The sequence below is a fragment of the Drosophila obscura genome, unplaced genomic scaffold (assembly GCF_018151105.1).
Source record: "Drosophila obscura isolate BZ-5 IFL unplaced genomic scaffold, ASM1815110v1 contig_179, whole genome shotgun sequence".
NCBI classification, from domain to species: domain Eukaryota; kingdom Metazoa; phylum Arthropoda; class Insecta; order Diptera; family Drosophilidae; genus Drosophila; species Drosophila obscura.
Genome location: NW_024542766.1, coordinates 2,239,563 through 2,265,957, shown reverse-complemented (window position 1 = coordinate 2,265,957; position 26,395 = coordinate 2,239,563). Strand labels below are relative to the sequence as shown.

General features: G+C 44.5%; 4 protein-coding genes and 2 long non-coding RNA genes across 7 annotated transcripts; 3 read left to right on the top strand and 3 right to left on the bottom strand.

The window, feature by feature from the left end:
* The first annotated feature begins 926 nt into the window (after positions 1-926).
* Positions 927-4,872, top strand: LOC111075422 (glutactin). Its single transcript, XM_022368712.2, has 3 exons — positions 927-1,160; positions 1,213-2,413; positions 2,598-4,872. The coding sequence occupies exons 1-3, from the start codon at positions 942-944 to the stop codon at positions 4,802-4,804; spliced, it is 3,627 nt and encodes a 1,208-aa protein (XP_022224404.2). The 5' UTR covers positions 927-941; the 3' UTR covers positions 4,805-4,872.
* LOC111075425 (glutactin) lies at positions 4,842-7,825 on the bottom strand. Of its 2 annotated transcripts, none has more exons than XM_022368719.2 (4): positions 7,123-7,825; positions 6,103-6,774; positions 5,675-6,040; positions 4,842-5,606 (listed from the first exon to the last, which is right to left on the bottom strand). In XM_022368719.2, exons 1-4 carry the CDS (start codon positions 7,354-7,356, stop codon positions 5,004-5,006), a joined length of 1,875 nt encoding a protein of 624 aa, XP_022224411.2. In that variant the 5' UTR covers positions 7,357-7,825; the 3' UTR covers positions 4,842-5,003. The 2 variants fall into 2 exon arrangements, with proteins under 2 accessions (XP_022224411.2, XP_022224412.2); XM_022368720.2 differs by lacking the exon at positions 7,123-7,825 and adding an exon at positions 6,828-6,963 and having other exon boundaries at positions 6,103-6,746.
* Positions 7,826-15,553: 7,728 nt separating this feature from the next.
* LOC111075409 (60S ribosomal protein L22-like) lies at positions 15,554-16,453 on the bottom strand. The gene has a single exon (XM_022368702.2). It carries the CDS (start codon positions 16,343-16,345, stop codon positions 15,689-15,691), a length of 657 nt encoding a protein of 218 aa, XP_022224394.2. The 5' UTR covers positions 16,346-16,453; the 3' UTR covers positions 15,554-15,688.
* Positions 16,454-16,654: 201 nt separating this feature from the next.
* LOC111075411 lies at positions 16,655-17,218 on the top strand. Its single transcript, XR_002607942.2, has 2 exons — positions 16,655-16,975; positions 17,038-17,218. It is a non-coding gene; the product is annotated as an uncharacterized LOC111075411 (long non-coding RNA).
* A 200-nt stretch (positions 17,219-17,418) lies between these two features.
* LOC111075412 lies at positions 17,419-17,926 on the top strand. Its single transcript, XR_002607943.2, has 2 exons — positions 17,419-17,628; positions 17,690-17,926. It is a non-coding gene; the product is annotated as an uncharacterized LOC111075412 (long non-coding RNA).
* A 6,479-nt stretch (positions 17,927-24,405) lies between these two features.
* Positions 24,406-26,117, bottom strand: LOC111075415 (mannosyl-oligosaccharide alpha-1,2-mannosidase IA-like). Its single transcript, XM_022368709.2, has 2 exons — positions 26,007-26,117; positions 24,406-25,947 (listed from the first exon to the last, which is right to left on the bottom strand). The coding sequence occupies exons 1-2, from the start codon at positions 26,068-26,070 to the stop codon at positions 24,479-24,481; spliced, it is 1,533 nt and encodes a 510-aa protein (XP_022224401.2). The 5' UTR covers positions 26,071-26,117; the 3' UTR covers positions 24,406-24,478.
* Between the last annotated feature and the right edge of the window lie 278 nt (positions 26,118-26,395).

Below are 26,395 nucleotides of genomic sequence, written 5' to 3'. Positions count from 1 at the left end.
GCAACAAACAAACAAACAAAAATTTAACACGCAAAGCTAAAAGGGAAGCAGATAAATGAAAACAACAACCACATATTATTAATGATTATTATATTGTATTATTATAACTGAAAATATTTAGATGAAATGACGATTCTTAATTATAACACATTATTATAGATACATACTGAACAAACCGATACAACAAAAAAAAACAACAAAAAAAAGAAACCATAAAAACCAAAAAACAGAAAATGAAACCAAAAAAACAAACGGGAACGGAGAAATGGGAATCGAAAATGATTAATAAAAATGAAAAATATAGAGAATATTATATTATGAACATTCCCCCAATGCCTTTCAATCTTTTTCGCATGTATTTCTTTCTGACTGCCTGTCTGAATACTCTGACACTGTTCTGGAATAGTAACCTATACAGTTTTGAATACTTAAAATAGTAATTAGCTTGCTGGTCTTCCAACTCTTTTTCTAGCTCTCTTCATTAATAACTTTCCAAGTAGTTTGTTCCAAATTTAATTACAGATTGGTTGAGTATTTTCTTAGACGTGTTTCTCCCATAGAAAAGATTCGGCTGTCGGTCATCAGAATCAGTAATCAGAAGATAAATAAGTAAAGTCTTTGTTTTGTAATGGTTATCAAAGCTCTGCCGTGTTAAAAATATCAATCGGTGATCTTGCTGGAGAATGGAGTAAGGGGCCGCATACTTTAAAGACTCTATAAACTGACCGCACAGACCTAATCAGCTGGTATATAGTGATCGTACCTAGGGCCATTTCTATCAGCAATGCTCCAATGGCGAAACATGGCTGGCCCCACGAACTGACAGCTGACAAGAGGAGCTGCACCCATCCAGCATACGCACCCCAGACTGATAACCCAGAGGCAGACGCGCACACAGAACGGATGAGATAAGGACCGGACCCAGCAGCGGAGCCAAGAACATGGAGAACAGCAGATTGAAGCCGGTGACGACATCGCCAAGTGGAACTAAGACTTCGAGGGCAGTCGCAGAACTAGCTGGAAGGCGCAGTCTCTCAATCTCTTTGTTGCTCAACGCCACCCCCTTTGCGTCCAGGTCCAGCCAGAGAACTGTTGAGTTTTGTAGACTACTTTCGGAGCCCGCCCCGTGGGTCACTCGAATCAAGGCTGCTGACTGCTGGGTATAGATAGTGTGTGAGCTAGTCAGTCCGTAGAAACTAAATCCGAAATCAGTTCCCATTCAATCCCGACACAGAGAGCAACATGCAGCCGTTGCCTTCCTGGGTCCAGCTGGTGGCGTTGGCACTCTGCGTTTGCCAGATCTGCGCCCTCCCAAACCAGCTTGGGTCCGATGAAATCGACTATGCCGAATTGGACAGGAATGAAGGGCCATTCACGCCTCAGCCACTAAGGCCACCCCCTTGGCAGGAGGCTCAGGCGGCGACCCCACAGGAGGCGCGTGTGCAAGTTCCCGGAGTGGGAGACATAGTCGGTGTACGCGGCTATAAGACAATCTCGAATCGTCCCATCAATGCATTCCTTGGCGTGCACTACGCTCAAGTGGGTGCCGGTCTGGGACGTTTCCAGCAGGCCAAGGCCGTGCCCTTCCAGGGTAGAGTAGATGCCACCACAGCCAGTCCAAATTGTGCCCAATTTCCGGAGCTGCAGCGACTGCAGACGGCCGAGGCACGCGGAGAGAACGTTGACGACTGTCTGACCCTCGACATCTATGCGCCGGAGGGGGCGCGCGATCTGCCCGTCTTGGTCTTCGTGCACGGCGAGATGCTGTTCGATGGCGGCGCCGAGGAGGCCCAGCCGGACTACGTGCTGGAGAAGGACATTATCCTCGTATCGATCAACTATCGCCTGGCGCCCTTCGGATTCCTTAGCGCCCTCAGCGATCAACTGCCTGGCAACGTGGCGCTCTCGGACATCCACCTGGCGTTGGAGTGGCTGCAGCGCAACCTTCTCTACTTTGGCGGCGACTCCGGAAAGGTGACCCTGGTGGGTCAGGCAGGCGGCGCTACTCTAGTTCATGCCCTCAGCCTCAGCGGCCGTGCAACCAACCTCTTCCAGCAGCTCATCCTGCAGTCCGGCACGGCCCTGAATCCTTACCTGATCGACGAACGTCCTCTGGAAACTCTGGCCACGTTCGCGCGCCTCGCCCGCTGTCCCTATGCCGGACGCAGTTTGGCACCGCTCTACGACTGCCTCAGCCGCCTGCCCACCTCCCAAGTGGTCAGCGCCTTCGAGCAGCTGCTGCAACAGAACGAGGCAAGCGGCCTCAGCTTTCTGGGCGGGTTCAAGCTGGTGGTGGGCGATCCCCTTGGCTACCTACCCGATCATCCTGCCGCACTGGCGGCCAACTCGGCCAACAGCTCGGTGCCCATGATTGTGGGTGCCGCCAAAGATGCCAGCGCCTTCATTCTATCACGTGAGTGCCAAGCTAAGCTAAGGAAATTGTGTCAGGTTGGGTCAGATCTGCGATAAGACTATCGGAATGGACTGAAAGTCCAGTGCAGGCCCAACCAACGAACCAACCAACCAACCGATTAGTGAATATTTTGATGAATCATTGTGAACTTGGACTAATAACCTTCCTTTCCATTTCCTTCTAGGCTTTTACGACCAGATACAGCGCGTGCAGTCGCAGAATGTGAGCGAATACATCAATGTGGTGCTGCGCCACACAGCGCCTCCAAGTCAACACCGGGTGTGGCTGGACTGGGCGCGTCGCGAGATCTTTTCGCCGGAGCATGATCGCACGGCCAGTGCGCAAAGTGTGTCGCAGGGACTGTTGGAGTTGAGCAACATGATCCTGTATCGGGCACCCGTCATCTACTCCATCCGCCTCTCGCACAAGAAGAGCCCCGTCTACTTGTACACCTTTGACTATCGGGGAGAGCATCATCGGTTCGGCCATCTGGACAATCCGCTGCCCTTTGGTGTGGACGCCTCGCTGAGCGATGACAGCGTGTATCTGTTTCCGTATCCGCCGGAGGCCAGCCGCCTGAATCCGGTGGACAAGTCGCTGTCGCGCGCACTGGTCACCATGTGGGTGAACTTTGCCGTTACGGGCATACCCAATCAAAATGCTGGTGTCTGGCCGAAGGCCACTTCCGAGTACGGCCCCTTCCTGCGCTTCACCAACTCCAGGCAGAGTATGCTGGAGCTGGACCCACATTTCGGTGACGGACTCAACGCTCCGAATCTCTATGGCCAGTACTTCAATACAACCAACAGCACAGCGGCTATAACAACAACTGTAACGACAACAACAACAACAACAACGACGACGACCAGACGTCCGTATGTCTACAATCCGTATGCTGGCCAGCAGCAAAACCCCTATCCCTATGGCTACAACACAACAACCAGAACTTCCACGACGACTACCAGGCGTCCAACGTATGCGTACAACCCGTATGCTAACTGGCAGCCAAACCGACAGCCGCAACCGGCGCAGCCGTTTCCAAGGAGGCCAACGGATCCTGCATACGAAAGAGTTCAGGAAATCCGGCGGCAACAGGTGATACGAGAGCAGCAAGAGCGCGAGCAGCGTCAGCGAGAACAGCGCGAAAGGGAGCAGCAAGAGGCTCAGCGCCGCGAAGAGGAGGAACGAGAACAGCAGCGTGTGCAAGAGCAGCGAGAGCAGGAAGCCCAGCGAGAATTGGAACAGCGCTACCAGCTGCAGAGAGAGAAGCTCCAGCGAGAACAGCAGCAGCGAGAGCAGCTAGAAAGAGAACAGAAGGAGGACCAGGAGCAGCAGCAGCGAGAGCGAGAACAGCGCGAACAAGCGGCAAGGGACGAATGGGAGCGAAACCAAGAACGAGCGCAAGTACCTCAAACTCCGCAGGAGGAGTTGGAGCAGCGTCAGCGGGAGTGGGAGTGGGAGCAGGAGCAGCGTGAGCGGGAGCAGCGTGAGCGGGAGCAGCGTGAGCGTGAGCAACCAAACCATCCAGAGGAACAAGACGAGCGGGAGCTGGATGAGAGGGAGCAACAAGAAAGAGAAGAACAGCAGCGACAGGAAATACTTCAAGAACAGCGACGTCAGTACGATCAGCGTCAGCGGGAACAGCAACAGCGAGAGCAGGAGCAGCGAGAGCGGGAGCAACCAAACCTTCCAGAGGAACAAGACGAGCGGGAGCTGGATGAGAGGGAGCAACAGGAAAGAGAAGAACAGCAGCGACAGGAAATACTTCAAGAACAGCGACGTCAGTACGATCAGCGTCAGCGAGAACAGCAACAGCGAGAGCAGGAGCAGCGAGAGCAACAAGCTAGAGAGCAGCAGGAGCAACAAGAGCAGCAGCAGCGCGAACAAGAGCAACGAGAGCAGGAGAAGAGGGATCAACAGGAGCGCGAGCAGCAGCAGCGAGAAGAATTGGAGCGTGGCCAGCAGCCGCACGAGCCAAATGAGCCGGAGGATGATCAGGAGAGCTCTCGCAGGCCCTATGCAAACTACGACGACTACTTGGGAAGAGACGAGGAGGGAGAACCGGTCGACTCTGAACCCGAAAACGAGCAAAGTTCGAACCCAACCTATTCCGAGGAGCAGGAACGAGAGCAACAACAACGCGAGCAACTGCATCGTGAACAACAGGACAACGTGGCTCAGAACCCGCCTGAAGGTGAGGATCCCGCCGCATACGCAAGCTTCGACGATTACCTCAGAGCGGAACAGGAACGTCGTGAGGCAGAGGAACGCGAATGGGCTGAACAGGCTGACAGGACTGAACCGGAGGGCTGGGAGGACTCTCGCCCAGAATATCCAGGCTACCGACAGCACGCCAAGCAGTTGCGCAGACAGCAGCGACCCAAGCTGTAGCATTCATATACCATTGAAAGAATCTTGAGTACTATTCTAAAGAGTTCTTTATTAAATATTATATCATATGAGTAATCAATACAAATTTGTAGTGCAAGATCTGGCCGGACGTTCTCCATCAATGGGCATTTCCAGTGGAAAATCATCCGCCCGCTCAGATACAGGCTTTAAACTATACCTATTGGCTCAGTGCATGGCTTTATAGCCGTATCTTGTTGCGATTTGGTCGCTTCACCAGACTCTTGCGGACCTCAAGCTTCTTCATTCTATTGGCAGTTGCCGCAGCCAATTGCTTTTTGCGCTGTGCCTTGGCCCTCTTGCGACTTTGGCTACGGAGATAGTAGATTTCGCGTATCAGACTGTGGCCCTGATCCTCGTCGCGCAGCGTGGCGGAGAACTCATTGAAAAAGTTGCCTCCAATTGTCAGCGTCTCGTCGATTTTCATGTACGGGCCGTACAGCGTGGTCATTGGCGGCCAATAGCCGGACCGATAGGAGCCCAGGGGATTGCCGCTGATCACAAAGTTTGTCCACAGTTCGACCATGCGATGGGCCATCGTCTCGTCCGGCGGACTCAGACGCTCCACATGCTGGGGATAGGGAAAGAGGTAGAGGGCCTCGTCGGTCAGCGAGACACCCGCCTTGAACGGACTCTGCATATTGGTCTCCTCGTCCATTTCACGATACCTATTGAACTCGCCCGCATAGTCGAAGGAGTAGAGGAACGTGTTGTCCGGATTATGTTTGTTGTTCATATTCAGCGCCAGCAGCACGGGTAGCTTGTGATTCAGGGTTCCAGCCACCTGTAAGACCATTGGAACATTAGCATTAAAGATCTATGTGAATCAAATGGGGCGGGAGGTTCGCTTACATCGATGAGCCTGGGAATCAGGGTGTCGAATGTTCCGTTCTCGAGTAGCTGGCGATTGAAAAAGTCGTGCGTGACGAAGCTGGTGAGCAGCATGGTCTTGTCGGTGCCCACCACCTGCCTGATCACATGATCGATGTAGTTGTAGGTATTGTACTCATCATCTGGGATCTTTCCCTCAAAGTCGTTGTCCACTATCTCATTGAGGACTCGGGTGCCGGCATTTTTCGGACAGCCCCCCATGGCCGGATAGGAGAAATTGGACTCCAACATGAGATCGTACGGGTGCTTGGGCAGCACGCCGCTCGGCCCACCAATCGTGAACTGTATGCCGCCCGTGTGTCCAATGCCCAGGTCAGATTTCTCGAGCTGTTGTGATAGGGCGCTCATTAATTGGACATTGCCTTTAGCTGGAGTGTGTATTTACTTACCGCATGTTCCATGAAAGCGGTTAGCAGCTCCAGTGCCGTGAGCTCCATGAGGCAAGTGTTCAGGTCTCGCACTGTCTTCATCAGGCAGTCAGCCTTCTTGGCTATCTCCTGGGCATGCTTGCGGGGATCCTCCTCGAGAAAGATGGGCATGATGGCCGAGCCCGAGTGGTAGATCACCTGGCTGAAGAGACCCCGCTGCACCATCGGCGAGAGGGTCAGCAGATGTGCAATGGCCGCCCCACCCACCTGTCCCGCCACAGTGACACGAGCCGGATCGCCGCCAAAGTACTGGATGAAGTGCTTGACAAACTGCAGCGCTAGAAATATGTCCAGGAATCCAGCGTTTCCGGGTATTTCATCTGTTTTGGTTGACAGGAAACCGAAGGGGCCCAAGCGGTACTGCGGCGTCACCAGCACCACATCCTTCTCGAGCAGATAGTCTGGCGGCGCCTCCGAGTTGCTGCCCTCGTACAGATACTCCCCGTGTATGTAGACCAGAACGGGCAGCTTGCCAGTCGCATTTGGCGTTGTGATGGTCATCGTAAGGCAATCCTCAACGTCCAGCACATCGTCCAGCTTGCGCAGCGAGTCCATCGACACCACCGAGGGGCATCCAATCTTCTCCGCTGTGGCATCCATTACATCTTCCCACGGTTCGATCGGTCGCGGTGCCTATTAAATAGAAACCAAATTCAAAATATCTAATGAGATGGCTGAGAACATACTCGATCCTAGAGTGGATAGTAGTGGATCGCCCGTCACGCGGCAGACCGGTGTGCCATTCCCCGACTCGTCGGGGAGATTCCGATATTTTCGTTTTTGTTTTTTCATATTTTTCTTTACAGAATTTAATTTGGTGAGATTTGCATATTTTTGAAAGTTTATAGGAGCAGAAACCGGATAACCAATCAAGCTGAACATTTCTATTCGAATTCGAATCATTTAAAATTAGCTCACAGTTTTCTTTCACTTTCTGATGCTTCCGTTCAGAAAGCATTAGTCAGTAGCGCGTATATGTACCTTGAATCGATGCTGACCAGTGGGGGGCTCGGCGTATCTGACGTCGACAAATTGTAGCACCTCCCGCTTGGTCCAGGCAGTCTCTAGAATTTTTCCCTGGATGCTGCCCAGCTTTGGTAGTTCAATGATAGTATCTTTCTCCTCGTCGTAGGCCTTGCCACGGACGCGTGCTTCCACACCCCAGTGCAAGACCAGGATGATAATGAGGAGGAGGCCGAGTGATACGCGCTGCATCTTGGATAACGCAAGATAACACAAGGAACCAAGAAGCCAACGCTCTCGATGGCGCTCAAAACGCAACTGATCTGTGCCGAGCGGTGTCTGATAGATTTTAGTCCGCTCTGACCCGAAGTTTCACCCCAGACCTGACCGACATACCCAAAAGAAGATTTCGCAAACGGAGAGACTAAAACAAAACGCAAAAATACGAATGACGCCTTGTCCCCGTGGTGTCTTGGTGTCGGTCCATAGATTTATGCAAATAATTAAGAATGGATTTCGCTGCTCCGGTTTCGTCTGCTACGGTCGCTTCGGTGCAAGTAAAAGGGAAAAGCACCGCGACAGAACGACGGTCCGAACTTGATTTGTCAGCTGGTCAGTCATTAGTTGCCGCGATTGATTAACTGGCGAATATATGCCGGCAAACATTGGGCATTCGCTTGAGTTTGTCTTTCTCACGCCAGCGATGACTACGGCGACGAAAGTGCGGGCAGAGCAGAGTCAGGGCATAATTCATTTCTGAAAAGCTGCGGGCGCTGCCTAATTTAAATTTTAGATTTTACCAAATTGATTTTACATATTCTCCTCGCTACTGGTATTCGAGGCCCATCGCGAATTATCAATCATCCCGAGCTGCTGGAGAAAGCAATGCCACGCTTCAATGTCCAAAGCGATCAACGACTTTTGCACTTAATGAGTTATTGAACTCTACTTATTTATTTTCAGATATGTCTTTCATTTAATAGACAAGGGAAGCCCCGGTACACCAGAAAATTATATGTATTATATGTATTTCCGACTGGAACTGACTCTCTTTTAATTAAGTTATCGGATGCCTACATGACATTTTATCGAACCTGCATACAGATTGTAGAACAAATGAGCTGTCAAGCTAAATGAGAGCTTGATCATCTTTCTAAACGTATATTTATGCAAATTTTGTTCGCAATCAACACATTCCCACTCCTCTTGTTCTCGTGCAACCCAAATATGATTTATTGTATCTATAGGGAGAACTCTAGTAACACTTTGATCATTGGCCAACTCAAGTTTATGTTTTCTCATATAATATTGCCAGGAAATCATTCAAATTATACTGCGATCTCCACTGTTTTTTATTGTTATTAAAAATATGTAAAAGATTATGACAAGCGAAAATATCGTTATTTCAGAAACGTATCGTTGATCTATTTCCCACAGTTCCATATGCTGATAGAATCGGACTTTGACTTTATGTTTTATTATACGTACATATTTATATACTAATTCTAATAATTATACTGTTATGTATTAGCATATTGTTATATGCATAATTTAATAGAAATATATATTTATATGTTGTTGTATATGTTGGAGACTCGGCTCCGATATTGATTTCGTTAGCCATCTTGAGATGAGAAAAAAAGATCGAAAACAGAGAGCAATGGAATACAAAGAGAGACATCAAACTAAATACCCCTTAACTTTTTTTTGAGTACGGGTACAAAAACCAAAAATAAAACTGCAGCGCCCTTTGCTTTAATTTAATTTTAATATCTCTTGTTTTCTTGTTTCTCTTTGTATTTTGTTTTTCTCTTTTTTCGCTCTCATTTTTCCCATTTTCTGCCTCCACTTTCCACCGCTCAAATGGCAGAAAACCGTTAAATTCAAATCTGAGATACCAGGCGCACATAAATCAGCAGAAGGTCGCTGCTTTTTTTAAATTCTCTTTTTTTCTTGTTTCTCCGTGTATTTCGTTGCTCTCTTTTTTCGCTCTCATTTTTCCCATTTTCTGCCTCCACTTTCCACCGCTCAAATGGCAGAAAACCGTTAAATTCAAATCTGAGACACCAGGCGCACAGAAATCAGCAGAAGGTCGCTGCTTTTTTTAAATTCTCTTTTTTTCTTGTTTCTCTTTGTATTTCGTTGCTCTCTTTTTTCGCTCTCATTTTTCCCATTTTCTGCCTCCACTTTCCACCGCTCAAATGGCAGAAAACCGTTAAATTCAAATCTGAGACACCAGGCGCACAGAAATCAGCAGAAGGTCGCTGCTTTTTTTAAATTCTCTTTTTTCTTGTTTCTCTTTGTATTTCGTTGCTCTCTTTTTTTCGCTCTCATTTTTCCCATATTCTGCTTCCACTTTCCACCGCTCAAATGGCAGAAAACCGTTAAATTCAAATCTGAGATACCAGGCGCACAGAAATCAGCAGAAGGTCGCTGCTTTTTTTAAATTATCTTTTTTTCTTGTTTCTCTTTGTATTTCGTTGCTCTCTTTTTTCGCTCTCATTTTTCCCATTTTCTGCCTCCACTTTCCACCGCTCAAATGGCAGAAAACCGTTAAATTCAAATCTGAGATACCAGGCGCACAGAAATCAGCAGAAGGTCGCTGCTTTTTAAAATTCTCTTTTTTTCTTGTTTCTCTTTGTATTTCGTTGCTCTCTTTTTTCGCTCTCATTTTTCCCATTTTCTGCCTCCACTTTCCACCGCTCAAATGGCAGAAAACCGTTAAATTCAAATCTGAGATACCAGGCGCACAGAAATCAGCAGAAGGTCGCTGCTTTTTTTAAATTCTCTTTTTTTCTTGTTTCTCTTTGTATTTCGTTGCTCTCTTTTTTCGCTCTCATTTTTCCCATTTTCTGCCTCCACTTTCCACCGCTCAAATGGCAGAAAACCGTTAAATTCAAATCTGAGATACCAGGCGCACAAAAATCAGCAGAAGGTCGCTGCTTTTTTTAAATTCTCTTTTTTTCTTGTTTCTCTTTGTATTTCGTTGCTCTCTTTTTTCGCTCTAATTTTTCCCATTTTCTGCCTCCACTTTCCACCGCTCAAATGGCAGAAAACCGTTAAATTCAAATCTGAGATACCAGGCGCACAGAAATCAGCAGAAGGTCGCTGCTTTTTTTAAATTCTCTTTTTTTCTTGTTTCTCTTTGTATTTCGTTGCTCTCTTTTTTCGCTCTGATTTTTCCCATTTTCTGCCTCCACTTTCCACCGCTCAAATGGCAGAAAACCGTTAAATTCAAATCTGAGATACCAGGCGCACAGAAATCAGCAGAAGGTCGCTGCTTTTTTTAAATTCTCTTTTTTTCTTGTTTCTCTTTGTATTTCGTTGCTCTCTTTTTTCGCTCTCATTTTTCCCATTTTCTGCCTCCACTTTCCACCGCTCAAATGGCAGAAAACCGTTAAATTCAAATCTGAGATACCAGGCGCACAGAAATCAGCAGAAGGTCGCTGCTTTTTTTAAATTCTCTTTTTTTCTTGTTTCTCTTTGTATTTCGTTGCTCTCTTTTGTCGCTCTCATTTTTCCCATTTTCTGCCTCCACTTTCCACCGCTCAAATGGCAGAAAACCGTTAAATTCAAATCTGAGATACCAGGCGCACAGAAATCAGCAGAAGGTCGCTGCTTTTTTTAAATTCTCTTTTTTTCTTGTTTCTCTTTGTATTTCGTTGCTCTCTTTTTTCGCTCTCATTTTTCCCATATTCTGCTTCCACTTTCCACCGCTCAAATGGCAGAAAACCGTTAAATTCAAATCTGAGATACCAGGCGCACAGAAATCAGCAAAAGGTCGCTGCTTTTTTTAAATTCTCTTTTTTTCTTGTTTCTCTTTGTATTTCGTTGCTCTCTTTTGTCGCTCTCATTTTTCCCATTTTCTGCCTCCACTTTCCACCGCTCAAATGGCAGAAAACCGTTAAATTCAAATCTGAGATACCAGGCGCACAGAAATCAGCAGAAGGTCGCTGCTTTTTTTAAATTCTCTTTTTTTCTTGTTTCTCTTTGTATTTCGTTGCTCTCTTTTTTCGCTCTCATTTTTCCCATATTATGCTTCCACTTTCCACCGCTCAAATGGCAGAAAACCGTTAAATTCAAATCTGAGATACCAGGCGCACAGAAATCAGCAGAAGGTCGCTGCTTTTTTTAAATTCTCTTTTTTTCTTGTTTCTCTTTGTATTTCGTTGCTCTCTTTTTTCGCTCTCATTTTTCCCATATTATGCTTCCACTTTCCACCGCTCAAATGGCAGAAAACCGTTAAATTCAAATCTGAGATACCAGGCGCACAGAAATCAGCAGAAGGTCGCTGCTTTTTTTAAATTCTCTTTTTTTCTTGTTTCTCTTTGTATTTCGTTGCTCTCTTTTTTCGCTCTCATTTTTCCCATTTTCTGCCTCCACTTTCCACCGCTCAAATGGCAGAAAACCGTTAAATTCAAATCTGAGATACCAGGCGCACAGAAATCAGCAGAAGGTCGCTGCTTTTTTTAAATTCTCTTTTTTTCTTGTTTCTCTTTGTATTTCGTTGCTCTCTTTTTTCGCTCTCATTTTTCCCATTTTCTGCCTCCACTTTCCACCGCTTAAACGGCAGAAAACCGTTAAATTCAAATCTGAGACACCAGGCGCACAGAAATCAGCAGAAGGTCGCTGCTTTTTTTAAATTCTCTTTTTTCTTGTTTCTCTTTGTATTTCGTTGCTCTCTTTTTTCGCTCTCATTTTTTCCCATTTTCTGCCTCCACTTTCCACCGCTCAAATGGCAGAAAACCGTTAAATTCAAATCTGAGATACCAGGCGCACAGAAATCAGCAGAAGGTCGCTGCTTTTTTTAAATTCTCTTTTTTTCTTGTTTCTCTTTGTATTTCGTTGCTCTCTTTTTTCGCTCTCATTTTTCCCATTTTCTGCCTCCACTTTCCACCGCTCAAATGGCAGAAAACCGTTAAATTCAAATCTGAGATACCAGGCGCACAGAAATCAGCAGAAGGTCGCTGCTTTTTTTAATTCTCTTTTTTTCTTGTTTCTCTTTGTATTTCGTTGCTCTCTTTTTTCGCTCTCATTTTTCCCATATTCTGCTTCCACTTTCCACCGCTCAAATGGCAGAAAACCGTTAAATTCAAATCTGAGATACCAGGCGCACAGAAATCAGCAGAAGGTCGCTGCTTTTTTTAATTCTCTTTTTTTCTTGTTTCTCTTTGTATTTCGTTGCTCTCTTTTTTCGCTCTCATTTTTCCCATTTTCTGCCTCCACTTTCCACCGCTCAAATGGCAGAAAACCGTTAAATTCAAATCTGAGATACCAGGCGCACAGAAATCAGCAGAAGGTCGCTGCTTTTTTTAAATTCTCTTTTTTTCTTGTTTCTCTTTGTATTTCGTTGCTCTCTTTTTTCGCTCTCATTTTTCCCATTTTCTGCCTCCACTTTCCACCGCTCAAATGGCAGAAAACCGTTAAATTCAAATCTGAGATACCAGGCGCACAGAAATCAGAAGAAGGTCGCTGCTTTTTTTAAATTCTCTTTTTTTCTTGTTTCTCTTTGTATTTCGTTGCTCTCTTTTTTCGCTCTCATTTTTCCCATTTTCTGCCTCCACTTTCCACCGCTCAAATGGCAGAAAACCGTTAAATTCAAATCTGAGATACCAGGCGCACAGAAATCAGCAGAAGGTCGCTGCTTTTTTTAAATTCTCTTTTTTTCTTGTTTCTCTTTGTATTTCGTTGCTCTCTTTTTTCGCTCTCTTTTTCCCATTTTCTGCCTCCACTTTCCACCGCCCAAATGGCAGAAAACCGTTAAATTCAAATCTGAGATACCAGGCGCACAGAAATCAGCAGAAGGTCGCTGCTTTTTTATTTTAAATTATCTTTTTTTCTTGTTTCTCTTTGTATTTCGTTGCTCTCTTTTTTCGCTCTCATTTTTCCCCATTTTCTGCCTCCACTTCCACCCGCTCAAATGGCCGAAAACCGTTAAATTCAAATCTGAGATACCAGGCGCAAAGAAATCAGCAGAAGGTCGCTGCTTTTTTTAAATTCTCTTTTTTTCTTGTTTCTCTTTGTATTTCGTTGCTCTCTTTTTTCGCTCTCATTTTTCCCATTTTCCGCCTCCACCTTCCACCGCTCAAATGGAAGAAAACCGTTCAATTCAAATCTGAGATACCAGGCGCACAGAAATCAGCAGAAGGTCGCTTCTTTTTTTAAATTCTCTTTTTTTCTTGTTTCTCTTTGTATTTCGTTGCTCTCTTTTTTCGCTCTCATTTTTCCCATTTTCTGCCTCCACCTTCCACCGCCCAAATGGCGAAAACCGTTAAATTCAAATCTGAGATACCAGGCGCACAGAAATCAGCAGAAGGTCGCTGCTTTTTTTAAATTCTCTTTTTTTTCTTGTTTCTCTTTGTATTTCATTGCTCTCTTTTTTCGCTCTCATTTTTCCCATTTTCTGCCTCCACTTTCCACCGCTCAAAAATGGCGAAAAAAGAGAGCAACGAAATACAAAGAGAAACAAGAAAAAAAGAGAATTTAAAAAAAGGCAGCGACCTTTTCTGCTTCTGTGCGCCTTTCAGATTTGAATTTAACGGGGTTTCTGCCATTTGAGCGGTGGAAAGTGGAGGCAGAAAATGGGAAAAATGAGAGCGAAAAAAGAGAGCAACGAAATACAAAGAGAAACAAGAAAAAAAGAGAATTTAAAAAAAGCAGCGACCTTCTGCTGATTTCTGTGCGCCTGGTTCAGATTTGAATTTAACGGTTTTCTGCCATTTAGCGGTGGAAAGTGAAGGCAGAAAACGGGAAAATGAGAGCGAAAAAAGAGAGCAACGAAATACAAAGAGAAACAAGAAAAAAAGAGAATTTAAAAGCAGCGACCTTCTTCTGATTTCTGTGCGCCTGGTATCTCAGATTTGAATTTAACGGTTTTCTGCCATTTGAGCAGTGGAAAGTGGAGGCAGAAAATGGGAAAAATGAGAGCGAAAAAAGAGAGCAACGAAATACAAAGAGAAACAAGAAAAAAAGAGAATTTAAAAAAAGCAGCGACCTTCTGCTGATTTCTGTGCGCCTGGTATCATTTGAATTTAACGGTTTTCTGCCATTTGAGCGGTGGAAAGTGGAGGCAGAAAATGGAAAAATGAGAGCGAAAAAAGAGAGCAACGAAATACAAAGAGAAAACAAGAAAAAAGAGAATTTAAAAAAAGCAGCGACCTTCTGCTGATTTCTGTGCGCCTGGTATCTCAGATTTGAATTTAACGGTTTTCTGCCATTTGAGCGGTGGAAAGTGGAAGCAGAATATGGGAAAAATGAGAGCGAAAAAAGAGAGCAACGAAATACAAAGAGAAACAAGAAAAAAAGAGAATTTAAAAAAAGCAGCGACCTTCTGCTCATTTCTGTGCGCCTGGTATCTCAGATTTGAATTTAACGGTTTTCTGCCATTTGAGCGGTGGAAAGTGGAGGCAGAAAATGGGAAAAATGAGAGCGAAAAAAGAGAGCAACGAAATACAAAGAGAAACAAGAAATAAAGAGAATTTAAAAAAAGCAGCGACCTTTTGCTGATTTCTGTGCGCCTGGTAACTCAGATTTGAATTCAACGGTTTTCTGCCATTTGAGCGGTGGAAAGTGGAGGCAGAAAATGGGAAAAATGAGAGCGAAAAAAGAGAGCAACGAAATACAAAGAGAAACAAGAAAAAAAGAGAATTTAAAAAAAGCAGCGACCTTCTTCTGATTTCTGTGCGCCTGGTATCTCAGATTTGAATTTAACGGTTTTCTGCCATTTGAGCGGTGGAAAGTGGAGGCAGAAAATGGGAAAAATGAGAGCGAAAAAAGAGAGCAACGAAATACAAAGAGAAACAAGAAAAAAAGAGAATTTAAAAAAAGCAGCGACCTTCTGCTGATTTCTGTGCGCCTGGTATCTCAGATTTGAATTTAACGGTTTTCTGCCATTTGAGCGGTGGAAAGTGGAGGCAGAAAATGGGAAAAATGAGAGCGAAAAAAGAGAGCAACGAAATACAAAGAGAAACAAGAAAAAAAGAGAATTTAAAAAAAGCAGCGATCTTCTGCTGATTTCTGTGCGCCTGGTATCTCAGATTTGAATTTAACGGTTTTCTGCCATTTGAGCGGTGGAAAGTGGAGGCAGAAAATGGGAAAAATGAGAGCGAAAAAAGAGAGCAACGAAATACAAAGAGAAACAAGAAAAAAAGAGAATTAAAAAAAGCAGCGACCTTCTGCTGATTTCTGTGCGCCTGGTATCTCAGATTTGAATTCAACGGTTTTCTGCCATTTGAGCGGTGGAAAGTGGAGGCAGAAAATGGGAAAAATGAGAGCGAAAAAGAGAGCAACGAAATCAAAGAGAAACAAGAAAAAAGAAATTTAAAAAAAGCAGAGACCTTCTGCTGATTTCTCTTCGCCTGGTATCTCAGATTTAAATTTAACCGTTTAATGGCCGATTGGAGGTCTGAGATCGAAATTTAATTTTTCCCAATTGGTATTTTGTTGTAGACCGAAAAAATTGATTTCAATTTGTCTTTGTTGGCTTATAAAAACTCGACCTTAACGTGACATCTAATAAAAACGAATCAGCCATAAAATAACATTGTTAAACTTTCTCTTGTGTTTGCTCTTTTTTATTTGATCTTTACTCCGCATCATCGCCCTCGTCATTGTTTGAGCCTATTCTGAAGTAGCGCAGCTCGTACGAGTCCTTCTCATTGGCCACAACGCGGATCCAGTCGCGCAGGCTGTTCTTCTTCAAGTACCGCTTGGTCAGGTACTTGAGGTAGGCCTTGGAGAGGTGCACATCGGAGCTGACGTGCAACTTCAACTTGGAGCGCTCAAAGGTGACATTGTTGTCTAGATTCTTAACCTTGCCGTTGACCTTTAGGCGAGCTTTAACGTATTTCTCAAACTCGGCCACATCCAGGATGCTGTCCTCAGCGATGTTGCTGCAGTCGATGGTGAAGCGCAAGGAGATCTTTTTCTTCTTATGGCCCTTGCCGCGGAGCAAATTCTTCTTCGTCACCTTGCCGCGAGCCGGTGCTGACTTTTCCTTGGGCTTGGGAGCAGCAGACTTGGCAGCAGCCGGAGCGGCAGCAGCAGCAGGGGCGGCCTTCTTAGCTGGGGGAGTAGCTACGGGTGGCTTCTTGGCGGCCTCTTTAGCAGGATCTGCCTTGGCAGCAGAAGCTGTGGCCTTCACATCCTCAGCGGTCTCCGGTGCCTTCTTCACGTTCTTGGCGTCAGCGGGAACGGGCTTGGCTGCCTTAGCCTTGGCGGCGGAAGGAGCGGTGGCTATCATTGTTTTATTTAGGTTTTAGATGTCTAATTAACATATTTCAATTATTTTTTCCAATAAATTTGTAAAATTTGTATGCCGCTGTCTTTTTTGTTTTGGTATTCAGTGCTGAAAAACAAACAAGTAATGGATATGTTACAAAAGCTAGCTGCCATGAAACGTGGTGGTATCGATAAAATTCAAACAAATGGCGCCAAGGAACGGCCATTTGAACAAATAATTTTTAATGCATTTTACCCTCGCTTTTAGGCCACAAAATATTATTGAATACTAGCACCCAAAAAAATTTAGAACTAATGGACAGACGGACGTGTCTATATCGAATCGGCTATTAATGCTGATGAGCAATATATATACATTATTTACCTTAAAGGGTATGAAATAACTGCAATATTTATTCACTTTTTAATATTATTTACTACCGTAGAAAAATGTTTTAGTCTGTTAAGAGTTTTTAAATGTATTAGTCACACCTCTAAAAATGAATTTGAAATGCTAAATGGCTCGCTATTAAAGTATTGTCAGTATAACCAAAAGTCTCCCATGCTATGGTTCTCAAATGTATTTTTGTTGCAACTCTGATGCTGACTCTAGTAAATTGTGGCTTCATCAAGTGGGACTCTCCCATTACACGTATAAACTAATAAGTTTTCTGAGCTGGCATTGTCACTGGGAATATGTTATTTTTATTGTAGTTTGCCATGTTCTGGGACGATGCCAAAACGCTGAAGACTATTGCTATGGCCGCCTACTGGAAGATAAAGTTTGCGGAACATCACAGCGTTGCTGCTTGAAGAAATTCGTACCAAAAGCAAAACCAATTTATTCAATTTAGTAGCCACGATATAAATAAAATTACCGCTCTATAAAATCCTATTCGTCATAGGATAAGATTTTGTTCGTTGGTTGGAAATAGTTACAAACTGAAAATAGTTTACCTTCTATCCAGATTTCTTGGTTTAGAAATTAAACCGAGGAGAATTGTATGAAGTGAAACATTATTATATCGATCGGTCACGATCAGAATGAAATATATATTTGGCACCTGCATAAATTAATTGATTGGAAACGGCATATGGTACAATATTTTTGGTACGAGTACATTTAAAAGATAAATTTTAATATGGAAAAGGGAGTTTATTCGAGGCGAGTCAGAGCAGTGGATAGGAAGAAAATGATACTGAAATATTTCGTGTATTTAGCCCTGACCTTTACATTGGTGTATTCTGCTTATAATCCAAAGAAACATATTTCTCGTGCAAAAGTGATTAAAGCAACGCTAACGGGTAATCTGCCAATAAAATGGATATCATGGGCATATTATAAATTATTATACATATCTAATAGGTCCTTGCCAAGTTGGAGACAAAGGAAGGTGTAAGAATATCTACGGAAAATGTAGGGGAACTAAGTATCAAGTTGCAGAATGTGAATTGCCATCAGTTTGCTGTGTCAGGGCGAGAGCTCAATTTAAGAGAATTGAGGGCTTAGATTCTAGCTATTTTGAATGATTTTGATGCTGATTCAATAAAGATGAGCTGAGCTATTGGTTCTGTTGTCTAAAAATAAAATACATACAATTCAGTTCCAGTTTTTGCTTACGTACTGAATTTATCCACTGCCAAGGCTTACAGAAACTTCAGTATGGAAAAGTTATCTGAATAATCATGACATTATAAACAGAAAGAAAACTTGAGCATGGAAAAGTTATCTGAATAATCATTGACTTTATAAAACAAACCCTTTTTTCCCTTCTGCTCGGAATGGTAAGCTAGCTACAATGCATTGTGATGGAATCTACCCCATTTTCGAGCTTAGAACACATCCAATATTATCTCTTGCCGTGCACTAGCCGCTTTGGCTATTTTTTGCATTTTTAATTACTCAGCAGCTTCATTGCAGTTTCCCCATGTATTCGTTTTCGCGTATTCGCGTTGGTATTGGCTTTGGTATTAGTTTTCATTTCACCCGTTGTCGAATCTGCTAAACAGAAAGTTTGTCTTATGCGCCTTCCGCTGCATAATTTGCGTGTTGCTGTGCACTTTTTTTTGTTTGGCTTCTTTTTGGGGAGATGGATTGGCCGGGTGGAGGAGGCATTTGTTGCTATGCCCCACACACATTTCCGCCATATAAAATATGCAAAACAATGCAAAAACTCTCGCCTGGGCAGCAGAGCAACAACGAAATATAAACTTTCCCTGCTCTGGCCCAAAAATTAATTTTTGTTTCAGATGGCGCACAGATTTTTCGGCTGCATTTTTGGCCGTGCTGCTAATGTTGTGGCAACAGCAGCGGGCACCGTCTACCATCCACCATCCAGCGACCACCAACCAACGACCACTGTCCGTACTTTTTGTTTTAATTAACTTTTTTGTTTGTTGTTTTGTTGCCAAAGTTTTGCAGCGCTGTGCAAATTGTGCTAATTTTGAAATGGCGTGCAATGCAATGTTCGTATATACATTTTGCATGCCTAGAAATTGCGACGGGAATCGCTGCGAGGATAATGATCTATGGCGAGAAAGCTGAGGGACAATTTCCCAATCGAAATAGAGGTTTTTAGCAGATTCACTACCCTAAGAAAAGCCACAGACTTCTGTCTCCATAATTTATTTGGCCTTGTGATTGGCGAGTGCTGTGCCAGTCCCTGGCCATGTGAGATGCAATGAGAATATGTAATACATTTTGCTCGGCGACTTTGATTTGTTGCATTAATTATTCAATTTATTTAGGACAATAAATTCGCATTAAGTTGTAAACAAATTTGCACTCGGTGGAACATCGATATGGCCATCGATATGGTAATGTCGGAGTGTGTATGGCTGGAAATAAACGATCTGAATTGAAGTTAATAAATGGCGCTTACAGCACGACAGTGGGCATTGTCCTCACTAATTTGTGTCCATTTTGCTGCCTCGACCACAGCAAGAAAGAGTTGTCGGTCCTTTTGGGCTGATTGAATAGCTCCAAGTGGTCTCGAGCCGGGCCCAGGCTGGTAGCAGAAATATAAATGACTGCTTCCCTCTCGCAGCTGTCAACACATGGACATGGGCGAATCCTTCTGTCCGGCACTTGGACGCTTACTTTATTTCTGGCAATTTTTCAATGCGCTTTGCTTGCCCAGGACCAGGCCCAAGGCACTGGGACTGCCGTCAGCCGGCAGGCATCAGACACCCAGGCCTCGGCATCAGGCCATGGCAATCATTGGCAATGGCTGCTTTGTAGCAGGCCTCCATTCAGTCCTCGACCACAGGCTGTGATGTGCCTTTTGCTGTCTTGCACTTACTTATCCAGCTGCCTGGCATCCTTTCTCCCTTTGGCTGGGTGGGGGGGCTCAGGCTCAGTGCCGTTTGATTTACTTCATACAATTGGCAACATCATACATCAACGCGTTTTTTGTTTTTGTTTCGGTTTTGGTAAGTAAATCTCTCCTTGGATTCCCTCCACTCGTTTTCGTTTCTTGTTAAATTTGTGCAGATTTTGCCTGCTCCCTAGATTTATGTCCGATTGGGCTTTGTCAATATTTTGTACTCTCGTCACCTTCTTCTTCACATGCAATCATATTTGATTGAAGAGGAAAGAATATCTCGAGAGGCAGCATACATATCACTTGGACTTCGATCAGACTGGTTGTAGGGAGTTTTCTGCAGTTCTCTTAGTCTCCCAGGCGTTGTTCATTCGAGTCCCCCCATTCAGGAATGGTGGGCGCAACCTATGAAATATTTATGCAGTAATGACACAACATATTAAACTCAAACAAAATGAATGAAATAAATGAATTTAATTGGCTCACGCAGAATACGGCAAAACTAATCCATTTTAATTAAAGTAAATACAATTTAATTTTCAAAGTGATGTCGGTCAGGTCAGAAGGGCACCAAAGAGGATTATGCAATCGGAAAAAAATGCGATTAAAAAAAGGAGAGTAAAATACAATACAGAACCGAAACCGAAACCAAAGGAGAATAATTATGTGCAGACGGGACGGTGATGGGGGGGGGACAGGGTAAAGTTAGATAAACGGATTTAAATTGTGGATGGGCTGTAAAATGCATTATTCATAATTCATAATTATGCACATGGTGAATGTGTAAATAAATAAATAAAATTCAACATTAATTTGTTGACAATTATGAATTTATTAGCTGAACAAAGGCTTTTAGCCAAATCTGCACTGTAGCTTACAAAGCGATTAATTAGCGTTCGGCTGTTCGTTTGGACTGTCAACAAATATTTAACTACTCATTAGGGCCCCTCAAGCCCAAGCGGCATTACGTATACGCCGCATATTACCAGTACATACCACCTGCAACGCATTAGCATTCAGTTTGTGTCCCGATGTCTCGACTCGTCGCGTCTCGTCTCAAGTTAACTCCAGCTTCAGTGTTCCGCAACGTGTGGCCGCAAAAGAAAAAGACGCAAAAACGCACACGGAAAATAGGAAAATTGTGTGTGCTGGGGGAAAACTACTTGTTATTCAGTACGTTGAACTTCGTTTAGACGGGCGAAATGTTTTAGAACTCGTTAGAGCGTCCATGGAGAGGACAGAGATTGAGATGGAGTCCTCTGACAGGCTGCCGCCTCACCAATGCACTCGGTCCCCAGACCCTGGCTAGCCGCAAGCTATTGAATATCACCGCATAATCTATTTAGCATCAACTGTCGCTGAGCTGCCAGATGAGAACTGACGCTAAAGAGTGCTAGCAATTATTTGTCAGCCTACAAGCTGATCGTTACATTCACTACATGTTTATCTGTGTCTGCGTAATCATGTGGAGACATCTAGATGGACAATAACATAATATCTCAGTCGCAACTCTTGGTTGCCTGGCACCAAAAAACAAAAGTATTCCCCTGTCGAAATCAAAGTATTGATAAATTATGTGTTTGTGGGGAGGGCGAGGGCGAACAGCTCTGATGGCTGACTCTGGTCACTTTTTCATACAAAGGATGCTGCGATGGAAACGAAAAGCAGACCGTAAAAAAGTTTTCAAATGAGGACAATGACTACGGTTACCTGTTGTCTGACTTTTTCAGCACACACACAGACACAGACAGAGAGAAAGAGACAGAGAAGGAGAGAAAGATGGACACAAAGGTAGGTAAGAGAGCGCGCGGGTGGCAGGTAGGTGGGGGATTCGTTGATTTGACAAGCTCATTTGACAGCTACTACATGTTAGATATATGTTCGCACTTAATAATTGTCGAGGCGAGCAAAAGTTTTGACAGGAAAACGACAAAACGATGCCAAATTGTGGCACAATTACAATTAATAAACACTGCAAAAGGCATTCAACTAATTTCCGAGCAATTACAACAATCAATCCAATTAACTTAACACAAAGGGAATCCGTCAGCCAGGTGGTCGGAGCGGAGCGGAGCGGAGCAGAGCAGAGCAGACAATAGAAAACCACGAAAGCAATCCAATCCTCTCAGCCGGTTGGTCGATGATGATGAATGATGCATTTCCTTTTGATTTTTTCCTTTCACTGTGTTTTATTTTTGTAATGGCTGCAGACCGAAAGAGGAAAGAATAAAAACTATAAGCCAGCAGAACTGCTTGAATTTTATTGGCGAAATTGATAAAGTGGCTGTAGCAAAATCGAAAGGAATTGTAAATGCAAGGCGATCGATCGATGGACCAAAACAGGGGGACGACTAGCGGAGGTAGGACACGGGCTGGGCAATCAGCGTGCACAAGTACATGGATTTGGGGATTTATTTTCGACATTTTACCTTTTCCCCCCGTTTCGACTTGTGTTTTGCATGCATAAAAATATGGGAAAATGTGCTTGACTGTGGGAGGCAGGGGAGAGCGCCCCATGCCTGCGATTTATATGGAAAATCAATTTTAATTTGTCCGAAGAAAAAAAATACAGAGAAAGTTTTCTGTTGCATTTAAATCAAGAACAATATAGAACGATTTTGCCGATTTAAATATGAAAAGTCTGCTTGTAGCAGAGAATACTATAAGAACAAAAATATAATCAGCTTCAAAAATCATCTTCAGATAAATCGGGATAAAAGAAGCCTTTGAACCTGCAAAATCCCCAACAGAATTCTCTTTTGAGATTTGAAATTTGACCACAGAACCAAAACCATACTCGAGGAAGGGAGAAATCAAAAATCAGGGCGAAAAAGCAACATTGCTTGTCAGGCTTAGGACTCGAGAATGGGATTTTGGACTATCTACTGGTGGACGGGACCCCAGCCCAACCCAACCGGTTGATTCACAATGGAAGGCAGAAATAATCGCATATCAAACATTTAAACAGATTTACTTGGAAAAAGAACTGCACACAGTGGAGTGTATGGAGAGAGAGACAGAGAGAGAGGTATAGAGGAGGATGAGCCCTTCACTTTGCTCGTAAGCCAGTCGTTTAGAGAGGCTGCTGGTGCTGGTGGGGGTCGAGGGGCTGCCACATGTTACGTAACATGCTCAATTTAAAGTGCCTCTGATTTACCAGTGAGAATCACAGTAAGCCTCTCTCCGTGTGTGTGTGTGTTGAACACGTCTCTCTTTGTTTGGACTACAAATAGATGAGGCCACACAAGTGCAGCCTGCATGCATACACGTGTATGGGTGTGTGTTGTAGCTTTATAAAGAGAGGAAAAATATTGTAGCATAATTTTCGGCGCTAACAATACTCGTACGTGCAGCGGGAAAGCAGCAGCAGTAGCTGTGGCTGGGGCTGGGGTAAGGGGTTGGGACACTGGACGAGGACGGGACAGACAGGGGCACATGGCATATATCAGCACATGCATTCATAAATCATGTTCCTGCAGGCAGGAGCAAAGTGCAGGCAGTCAGGAAGCGGCCAGGATCCTCCATCATCCATGTGTTCCTGCGAGAGTGTGCTCCGGCGTATGTTTCTGGGTGTGTGTGTGTGTGTGTGTATGTTTGTGTGTGCTTAGCAGCCGTGTTGGCTATTTTAAGGATATTTATACTGACAGCGGATTTTTGATGGAGAAACTTTTGTAAATTGCTTTCCAGCCACACAAACTCACACAGAAGCAAGAAGCTGTTGGCCAAGGCGCAGCTTTAATTTCTGGCAACTCTCACAATGGCCAACGGCCGGAGGATATACGGCCATGGGTATCCTTTGCCTTTGCACAGTCTACTGTTTGCTTTGGCTCGCCACATTTATTAAATCGACTGCTTCATGCTTTTAATGATGCAGCCACAGCCATACAAAGGAACGCATTATAGACCAGGCTTTTCAGCAAAAAATAATAAATAAAAATAAACGAAATAAAAAAAATAGAACAGAAAAAATTGCTTTTCTTTGGGATTTTATCTCGACCAGACTGCCGTATTCATTGTCGTATTTTGTAGAGGCCAGAAAATCTCCAACTCATTTTCTATATTTTCCTCAGAGCATTATAGCATTTTTCGTTTTGTTTTGGCGAGTTTAATTTAAGTTTAATTTATATCCCTCATTTCGTTTGGCTTTAATCGATTGAACAATCATATTTTATGCCCATTCATGGGTGCCTATAAATTACATTTCAATTAAACAAATTAAAATTCATTGATGGGCGCCATTCCCAGCATTTGGCATTCGTTTAATGCTGGCCTTAAAGTGATTGCCAATATTTCACACTCCAAATATTGCACACACGCTCCATCGACTCGCCTCGATTTGCCATAACCAAAACAATTAGCCAGGTGCCATTGAATTAAAGGCCATTTCCATATCGAGGCCACTTTTTTTGTTGCACCTTTTCTTGGCAAACAAACACTACAAAATCCGGCAACAGAATCCACACAAATGCTTCATTAAATTTGCAACATATTTTTGGATGGGCTTTCCAATGTGTTGTGTGTGTTTGTGTATTTGTTTTTCCACTTTTGTGTACCCAATTAAAATGGAAAATATTGTGATACATTGTGATTATCAAAATGGCCACAATTGTGGCTCCGAAAACAAAGCCAGCACAGACACAAAAACCCACAAAACGATAAATGCTGATGCAAATGATTCGCATACAATAAATCAAAATATATAAATAGCTCTAAATGCTGCCCAAAAATCGGAATCCAATCGAACAAGTTCTGTGGTCGGTTTGCGTGCAAATTGTTAATTTTTTGACATATTCAATTATATTAACAATTTATGAAGCAGTGCGGATCGGATCTCAATTGAGCTCTAAATGATATTCTGGCACATTTTTCTTAGCGCGAAACATCTTGTTCACATATCGAATGGGGAGCGGGTGTCCTCCGGTGTTGAAGACCCACTCGTCCAGTGGCAGCAGCGTGTCATTGGAGAACAGGAGGTACAGATACTTGAGGGTCTCAGCCATGAAGTAGCTTTGTTGCACCCCGTCCCTGGGTCCATCCCGCAGGTACACATTTTCCAGACCCGAGTAGCCGAATTTGGTGCGGCAATGTCGTTCCAGGGCCTCGACCACTTCCCAGCCCCAGTCCCTGTACTTTTGGTCGTGGGTCAGACGCCAGAGTATGAAGTAGGTCTCCACTACCTCGGGGCGCAGGCGAAAGGCTTTCCGGTCGCTGGTCTGGGCGGTGGCGTCTTCCTCTGCCGAGGAGTCGAACTGAAAGGACTCGGGTCCCAGGCCTGTGGGCGAGCGCCGATAGCTCTCATGGCAGGTGTGTGCCAGATCTTTGCCCACCTGAAGGTGCCTTTCAGCCAGCCTAGAGTCGTTGAAGTACGCGGATGCTCCCAGCGCGAACAGTCCGCCGGCAAAGCAGGTCCGATGCTCCATCCGCCGGATCACATGGAAGTTGGCCAGCTCGCCCAGATACGTCAATCCCGCTGAGCTCAGTCCCAATTGATAGACGAGAATGCGGCTGACAGCTGCCTGGTACATGCCGCGGGACTGTGCGAGTGTCTTGCGCGACCGCAGCCAGTTCTTCAGCAAATACTCGTAGAAAATGTCGCCCATGGTGCCCATGGTCATTTTGTATGGCCCCCAGACGGCAGTTTTTGGATTCAGGTAAACGGGATACAAACTGCGCGGCTTCGATATGAGCTCCAGCCTATCCCGGAGCTGGTGCACGCAGTGTCGATACTGGCGAACCCCAGTGATCTCCGTTATGTAGCTGAACTCCAGATGCAGTGAACCAATCTCTGATAAGATGGATTCGTAGACCCCGGATTTTGGCCCAGCCACTCCCCTTTTGGGATTGACCATGGCCTGGGGTATGTCAGAGTCCATTGACGTGAAGGCTGGCAGCAGCTTCTTTACCACATCTTCAGCCTTCGACTGGAACAGCGCATCGCCCGTGAAGGCGTACATCGAGAGGAGACCGCCAACGAAGTGAACGTTCAACTCGGACACGGACAGATACTCGTCCACATGGTCCAGGCTGAAGTTCTCCCGCACCCAACTATAGCCTCGATTGTACTCCTCCTGCAGGTCCATTATATACAGTGTGTCCAGACTGTCCACGATGCTCAGTCCAATCTTGTGCTGGCCCATGATGCTGTCGTTGTGGGGTGCTCCCCTCATTGAGTTCAGCTCGTTGTGCTCCCACGCATGCTGCGCGTATCCATCCCAGGCGAACTTCATCATCTCCTTCACCTTCTCCCGCTGTGACTGTACCCTTGCATCAGCATGGCCGGCAAAGCCAAACGCATTTGAGGCTGCAACAAAAGCACAACGTCTGTCTGATGGATTGATACTTGTGATCTATTGAACTAACCTGAAGATGGACATCTCTGGAGGAGGCCGAAGAGAACGAAGAGAGCCGCCAACTTAAGGAACATTCCACAATAGCTGGCAATGCCAAACTAAGCAACGGCTTGTAGAAAAGTCTGAAACGAGAGGAAAAAATCTATTAGATAAATACTAATATACGTGACGAATGAATTAAGTTGATTAGCGAAAGGCAGTACAAAGGCAAGGCTAACATTTAATTACATTATGGAAAGCTCTGGTCCCACTGTGCGATGCATAAGGTTGTTCTACTTAAAACACAACAAAACCAAAAGCGAAAAAATCTGATAGCCAGGAAGCCGTGCAACGGTTTCGCGTTTGTTGTGCAGCTGCTGGGTGAAAATGTTTCACAGCATGCATAAATAATAAACGGGA